General features: G+C 31.9%; 1 protein-coding gene across 1 annotated transcript; it reads right to left on the reverse strand.

Moving 5' to 3' along the window:
• Positions 1-1,818: 1,818 nt before the first annotated feature.
• On the reverse strand, positions 1,819-4,647 carry LOC131625829 (uncharacterized). The gene is made up of 3 exons (XM_058896655.1): positions 4,509-4,647; positions 2,701-4,237; positions 1,819-2,622 (listed from the first exon to the last, which is right to left on the reverse strand). Exons 2-3 carry the CDS (start codon positions 4,233-4,235, stop codon positions 2,013-2,015), a joined length of 2,145 nt encoding a protein of 714 aa, XP_058752638.1. The 5' UTR covers positions 4,236-4,237; positions 4,509-4,647; the 3' UTR covers positions 1,819-2,012.
• Between the last annotated feature and the right edge of the window lie 3,520 nt (positions 4,648-8,167).

Below are 8,167 nucleotides of genomic sequence, written 5' to 3' on the forward strand. Positions count from 1 at the left end.
GGATCACCTATGTGAGCATGGAGTTTTGCTGCTTCAAGAAGCTTGGACTTGGCTTCCTATATGCTTATTAATGGATAAGGACACATGGCTTGTAAAGTGTCAAGTATAAATAGTAGAGTATTGTAAGAAACATATGTGTACTATATCTTTAGATATTCAAATGGATTGACGGGTTCAATCATTGTGACACCCCGATTTTCGAATATTTGGAATGTGTATTTGTACTAAGATGAAAATTCAATCGCAAGACATTTTTCTTCTATGCATTTGTTTGATCGTTATACATGTAAGTAAATCAAGGATTATACTAAAATGGGGGGAGTTTGTTGGTGATTTTAGTATCATCAATGTAATTTTGGTAGTAATGTGATTTACTGAAGGCCGATGCAATTATGCGTTAAGCTTGAAACGAGTTAGGGTAGTGCGGAGTGCACGCTCGTCGAGCCAAACGTGTAATTGAATATGAATAATAGAAACGGGGTTCCAAGGGGCGTAGCCCCTGGCGGGGTGCGGGGCAGCGCCCCGTTCGGAAAATTCGTTTGAATAGTTGCACCCTTTCCCAACGGACATAACAATTCGTTTGAATAGTTGCACCCGTTCCAACAGACATAACTGTTTTTCCGAAAAGGTGTGTCTGTTCGTTTCTATTATTGATCTCCTATATAAGGAGTCTTTTGGTCTCGATTTAGAATACGAAATTACATACTTCCTCTCTACATTATGATCTGTTCTCCATTGTCAGAAACAGATTGTTCTTCAAGAATTATCCCCGCAAAGATTTCGTGAACCCAGACAAGAATAGGGTCGAAATACTTTGTTCGGAAAGTGAACGAACACGATTCTTGAAGATATCCAAGATTATCATACCATTTTTCTAACAGATTGTATCATTTGATCTTATATTAAAGTTATTTCCATTTGCAATGTGAAACGGATAGGATGATGAATTTTTTTTTTTAATAATTTAATTTGGTTTTTGTTTTTTCTGCTGTAATCAATTTCTCTTTATAGTGGAGTGCATGATATATTTAATTTTATTAATTATTATTTTCAAACAAGGAAAAATATAAAAAGTAATTGTACAAGAATTTATATAATAAACACTTAGATTTAGCAAGTTATACTTTCTTTGACTTACATGCTAAAAAACTATTTGTATTATTAATGTTAAATTGGAATTTAAGTTGGATGTGAAGAAAAGCAAGCACTTGACTACTTATATAGGTCTATTAGGACTAAAAATAGTTAGTGGGTATATTATAAGTTAAGTTGTAAATATTTTCAACTATTTACACAAATATGTATATCATGAAATATGGTGAAATAAAGTTTCATGTTATTAAAGTTGTGTACCATATACTTCACACATTTGCTTAGCTTTCAAAGAGAGAAGTTTGAAATTTTTTAATGTAACGAATTAATTTTTATGTTTTTATTTGACTTTTAAATTAATTGTTTAATTCTTTAGTTTAGTTGGGGATACAAATACTTCACAAATCTTTTATATGGCTTTTAGGATGGATTATGAAGAATTTAGAGCTTATTTAAGTTTTCACACGTGATTTGGTAATAATTGTATTTATTTATTATGGATTTATCTCTTATGTGGCTCATGTCCCCTTTTCCGCTTAATTGATTATGGAGGAAAAAGTGACATGACTTATGTCCTATGAAGCCCCGATACCCGACACGATACCGATACGATACGATACCGATACGACGATACGGAAAAATTTGTAAAATTCCCGATACGATACGGCTGGGATACGTTTAAAATATTAAATTTAAAATTAAATATATAAATGCACAGTATATAAATATTTCTAAAATTGATGATTAATTACCATTCAAATTACTCAAAATGAGCAAACAAGTGACATTTACATATCTTAAGTTAAGTACTGTTATAAAAGGACATCATTAGTACTATCCAAAAAAATCATCATCAGCACTACCCAAAAAGGACATAGTTTAGCTATTCATAAAGAACATCATAGTCCAACAATCACTACTTAAGAAGAAACACGGATTGTATCAGTCTCCTCTCCTCCGTTTCCATCATCAAAGAACATTGTAGCCTCCAACTCCGGTTCATCTAAAGATAACTCAGCTAATTCAATTCCAACACCATCAAGCGGGTCATGCGCATCTCCACTAATGTCCCACAACTTTGTCTCTCCTTTCTTATACCCTTCTTCGTTCCTTGACAAGAGTCGAAGATTAGTATGCACATAAACTAAATCTTCAGCCCTTTTTGGATCCATTTTATTTCTTTTCAAAGAATGAATAAAAGAGTAAGTACTCCAATTTCTCTCAGAACATGATGAAGAACAAGGCTGCACAAGAAGCTTTAAAGCAATTTTTTGGAGACAAGGTGTGGAAGATCCATGCGTCACCCACCAAGTTTTTGCATCTAATATATACCTACCTTCAATAGAGTCAAAAGAAGCAAAAGGACCACTACAAGATGAAAATCGGCCGTATTCTTCATACACCTTATTTCTCTCAACAGATGATGGAAAATATCTTTTCAAACACTTGTTCCTCTCATTAGAAACTTCTGAATCTTGATGAGGAGGAATCCTATTTGGAGCTTCCCTAAGCCACACATCACTATAATACCTATTATTTATTAAAAAAAATCCATTAATATTCAAAGTATAAACATTTCATTCAAAGACAACAAGTAACAAGAATTACCTTGGATTCATTGAATGTGCCAAACAATGAAGTGGAGTGCAACTCTTACCCCATCTAGAATTGAGTATGGTATAAACAACATCATAAAAAGGGCAAACATTGGACGTTTCCGTTGTTTCTATTCCCTCATGCCTATAAATAATTGCCCTTACATTTTCAATCATAGAATCCCACATTTCATATACTTTATGAAGGGTAGAAGCATCAGTGTCACATATTCGAAGCATGTCATATATGGGATTTGTGAAAGAAAGGATGTAATCTATTTTGTCCCACCATACATCATTTAAAAGAAGGTCCTTCACATGTGCAGCTCTTGGTTGATTATCTTCCTTGTAAGTACTCCACTGATCACTAATAACCATCCTTTGCAAAGCGGTTTTGAGCAGCTTGATTCTTTTTAGCATCACTATCATTGACGCAAAACGCGTCTCACCAATAGAAAGCAATTTCAAAGTAGAAAATTCATTAAAAATAGCCAATGCCATAGAGTGAGTCATAATGAAAGTCTTGATAAAAGATACATCATCAACCACTTCAGTGATCCAATTGCATTCATTATAAACATTTTCATTTCCAACAATGTTCTTAGCTGCACAAATATTTTTCAAAGCTAAATTCAATGTATGAACCACACAAGGTGTCCAAAATATATGATTGAATTCAGCTTCAATTAACATTCCTGCAGCCTTGCAAACAGGAGCATTATCAGTTATGATTTGCACAACATTTTGTGGCCCTACCTCCTTGATAACATCTATAAATATGCTGGCCATATAATGTTTGTCTTTATATTCATTGGAGCCATCTACAGCTTTTAAAAATATAGGTCCTCCTTCACAAATGCCAATGAAATTTATCAAAGGTCTCCTTTGCACATCAGTCCAGCCATCAGAAACCAATGTAACTCCCTTCAATGCCCACAGAGATTTTATAGGTTGAAGCAACCTTTCAATATTAGCTCTCTCTTGCTTCAAAAGAGTGGTTCTTAGGGCATTATAACTAGGAGGAAGGAAGCCACTGAGGTTGTGATTAGCAGCAAAAGAATAAGAACTAACATAGTAAGGATTTCTAGCAAGATGGAAAGATAAGCCACCAGAATAAAACATCCTTGCTATAGTTTCTCTAAGCTGATTCCTATCATCAACATTAAAGGCATTTTCTATACTACTCTTTCTTCTCTTTTGTGGCACTACTGGTGGGATTTGAGATGGTTTAGAGGAAGGCAATGGAACATGTTTTGGCTTTAATCTATTCTCAGCCTCTCCACATATTCTATTCAAATCAGTCAACAATATATCAGTAACCTTAGGACATACCTGAACTCCTTCACCAGCAATTTTCAATAAGTGAAATCTCACTCTAGAGTATGAACTCCTCACCTCTTTTTGACAAAAGTTGCACCTCCAAAGCTTGTTTCCACCTGCAGAATCATTATTCTGCACCACAGTGACAAATCTCCATAGTGGTTTACTATCATCTTGGGGTTCTTTTGAAGCAAACGAACTAGTAGCACTCTCTTCTATTGGAGACATAACTATTAACAAAACAAACAATAATAAAACATTAACAAGAGGTTGGTATTATAAATAAAAAGAAAAAATAAATCTAGGGTTTATTGTCTACATATGTTAAAGACAATCATTAATACAAACAATCTTATTAAGAAGAAAGTAAACATTTTTTGTGAAACAAAAGAGAAGATTAAAGAGAAAAGAAGATATTCAAAGGAGAAGAACAAAACATTAGAGAGAATAGAAGTAAATTGAAACTAGAGCAGTAGAAAGAAGAGAATCAGAGTAGAGAACCTGAAGATGTTGATGGAGGTTTTGTTGTTGATGTTGAGATGGAGCAATCGGCAGGTTAGAAGGACGGGAGGAGAATCGCCGCTGACGGGAGGAGAATCGCCGCTGACGGGAGGAGATGGACCAATTCCTTGTTTTTTTTTTTAATGAGAGAGTGGTGCACTTCCACCACTTATTTATGTATTTATATTATTATATTTATTTTTTATTGTTTATTTTATTATTATTCTTCTTATAAAATGAAGTAGGTTAAGTAAAAGCTAAAATAATAATAAAAAATATTCTCCACGTATCGAATGAAGTATCAGTTAGTTTAGCCGTATCGGATGTATAAGTTAGCCGTATCGGATACGTATCGGTAATTTAAATGTTTTGAAAAATAAGTTAATTACCCGATACTTCTCTGATACGCGTATCGGGACGTATCGGGACGTATCGGTATCAGATACGTATCGGATACGATTCTTCGCGATTTTTGGAGTATCGGGGCTTTACAGCTTATGTCCTGATGTTGTTGTTTGTGGCTATCTCTTCAGTTCTGATAGACTATGAAGCTTATTCAACAAGATAATGTTGGGTTATGTACCAAACTTTCAGAAAGAACAAGTTTGCTTTTACTGTTTGTTTTTTATTGTGCATAAATCTTACCTTTAGAGTGGCAAACTTAATGCATGAAACAATATCTTTTGACAATTGGAAATAAATGTTTACAATAAAGGGGGTGACAATGTTAGACAATCAATAATAACTGTTAAACCCCTCATCGTAGGGCTATTAAAAATTTGATTTCACTAATTTGTTTCAACATTTCACCTTGAATTATAAGGTTCTCACTGTAAGGCTAGAACCAGTTGCATGCATAACATTACATAGGTCACTTGCAAGGGTTTGTGAAGTTGAACTTAGTTAAGATGGTTTTATAAGACATATTAAACGTGTATTGAGGGTTATTATTGTTGTAGACAATAAATATTGTGCAAAGCACATTATACAAATATTATTAAGTTTTGAATTTTGATATTGATTCTCATGTGAAAGTGAGTTTTATGGTGCGTAGATTCAATATATATGCAGAAAGAAAAACAGGGAAAAAAAATATCCTCGAAACAATAGAAAATAATAAAAACTATTAAGTCAGTTAATAAAGAACTGAGCTATGATTAACCGACCTAACAAATATTTGTTAAGTGTGTTGTTAAACAATTTGACTTATCAACCCAAGACTTGATACATTGCCCACTCCTAAAGTCACGTACAAATAGACTTAACAAATCATTTTAAATCGGATGAACATGTGTTTATACACTAGCATCATTAAGTTTTTCGTGATTGACATTCTCTTCTCAATGAAGACACACTAATTTTTTTTTTAAATTGCAACCGTTTTAATAGGATGAATGGAAAATGCCATTATGTATAGTAATTTATGATGGTTTTAAAAACTAATTTAATATAACTAATATTGTGGCATTTTTAACACAAATATTTACACACTTTTCCAAGTCTCTTGGTTTCCACTTTCTGTTTTTCCTCTTTTCCATTTTCTTCAAAATTTTCAACTTTCCTTTTGACTATCTTTTTGTATCTCTAACTTTTCAACTTTCCTTCTTTCCCTTTCAAACATTTATCTCACTTGCATTCCCAACTCTTTTTTCACCCAATTTTTTTTCAATGGCCTTACAAATTCTCTCTACTTTGATTTTCTACAACCATCTCCCGTTGTATTCACTAACGTGTCACTTTTTTTTTTTTTCATTTCCATTTTCTCTATTTTTTCATTTTCCTACAATCCCTAACTATTATTTTATATTTTATCAATTTTACACTTCTCTCTCGCATCACCACAACATCTTCACTATCAAGCGAATGTACCGTGTTTATCCTCCTTCGAATCCCTATCAGTCGACATCTTCACAATCCAACCATTGTGATTGTCTTTGTTTTTCATCACATTGTTTCCCCCTTCACCCTAATAACTCTCTTTCCAAATATTGGGTGTTGCTTCTCTTTTTCTTCTTCAATTCTTTGTAAAGATTTATGGTTCCACGACTGAAGAAAAATCTTCAATCAATGTTTTATGGTTTTTATGGTTCCACGACAGAATAACTTTTTATTATGATGTTTCTATCATTAAAATAAAAAATATTTTAAGTAAAAAATTAAAATTAAACTTATAATAGTGACAATAATATATATATATATATATATATATATATATATATATATATATATATATATATATATATATATATATATATATATATATATATATATATATATATATATATTAATTACATCACACATTACACTCCCTTAATAACTTTATATCGAATAAATATTTTTTAAAATTAACCGTTGGATTGAAACATACTATCATATAGATTATACATATAAAGTTTGAGATAAGTTATATTTTTAAGTGGCTATTATTATATTAAAAAGAAATAATTAGTGACAATTAATATATAACTTCACATTTTATATATATGGTTAAGGGGTGAGAAGACTTTGGTTCTTTCAACCCTTATCCAAAAGACAAACGCCCAGGAAATGAAATTATCATGATAATGAAAGGTGTTTTTCATTTGCACCAGTAAATCAATTTAATCTTAAATAAGTCTCAGGCATGTAACTAAATTTCATCGCAGATTTGAAGCTAGGAATTAGTGAAAAAAAATTTTTCATGAATTCCATCCAGATGCTGAAGACTTGATATGTGACTTAAAATAGTTTTGAAAAACTAAGGGATCGGAACCAACGTCATAAGCGGCAGGTTAGTTATGGTTTAAATTATTTTTCAAACTCTATATAGTTTAAAGAGCACTTCATCTCCAGAGCATATAAATGATTGTCCATCTTGACATGGAAGCTTGTTTAAAAGCCTACTTTCTCGTAAGGTTCCAAACAGAAGAAAACTGTTTCATACATGTGCATGACTTCTTTTCTTTGTAGGATAATGAAGTTGTGTAACTTCTGCTATAATTCTTCGGGTGTAACTTGTAATGCAAGAATTTAATTAAAATAGAAATTATTTCTTCTCCTACTTACTCACTTACTCAATTTTAAAAAAAAAGTTGAATTATTATTTAATACGGATTAACTTTAAAATAAACTTTCATATAATGTTAATTTTGATGTAACTGAAATGTAGATTAATCTCAAACTTTTATTGATCAATATGATAGTATGTTGAAAAAGTTATATTTTAAAAAATATTTACGAAAGGATAATTTTGAACGAGTGTAACCTCTTTTACCTTACGGCCATTGTGTCTTTAATTTGTCTAAAAGATAAAGATGATTGATATCTTAGAAAACGTCACATGAAATTGAGTAAGTAAAAACTGATTAACATTGGCGATCATTTTCATGCAAGCTCATCGTATAAGGTAAGCAAAAAGCACTAATATCATTTCAAAGACATTTCCAAAAGCAAGATATTACTAGAGGTTGTATGCATTAAAGCCGCCTGCAAATCCAAGAAGAATAAGACACACAGAGACAATTGGTGTAGTAGAGAATAATAGTCTTTAAAAAACATAACTGATTAGCATCACAATCATTCCTTTTGAACTACTCCCCCTTGTCTCCTATATACATATATACAGATAATTAATAAAATTACAATTAAGGTATAGAAGAATCACATGGGCTCATACAAAT

Source organism: Vicia villosa, unplaced genomic scaffold (genome assembly GCF_029867415.1).
Source record: "Vicia villosa cultivar HV-30 ecotype Madison, WI unplaced genomic scaffold, Vvil1.0 ctg.000244F_1_1_3, whole genome shotgun sequence".
Taxonomy (NCBI): Eukaryota; Viridiplantae; Streptophyta; class Magnoliopsida; order Fabales; family Fabaceae; genus Vicia; species Vicia villosa.

What these genes read in the sequence shown, in the direction of transcription:
- LOC131625829 (XM_058896655.1), bottom strand. Translation starts at nt 4,235, where the DNA reads ATGTCTCCAATAGAAGAGAGTGCTACTAGTTCGTTTGCTTCAAAAGAA. An exon ending in GCACATTCAATGAATCCAAG is followed by an intron (nt 2,623 to 2,700) that starts GTAATTCTTGTT and finishes AATAAATAATAG; the next exon opens with GTATTATAGTGATGTGTGGC.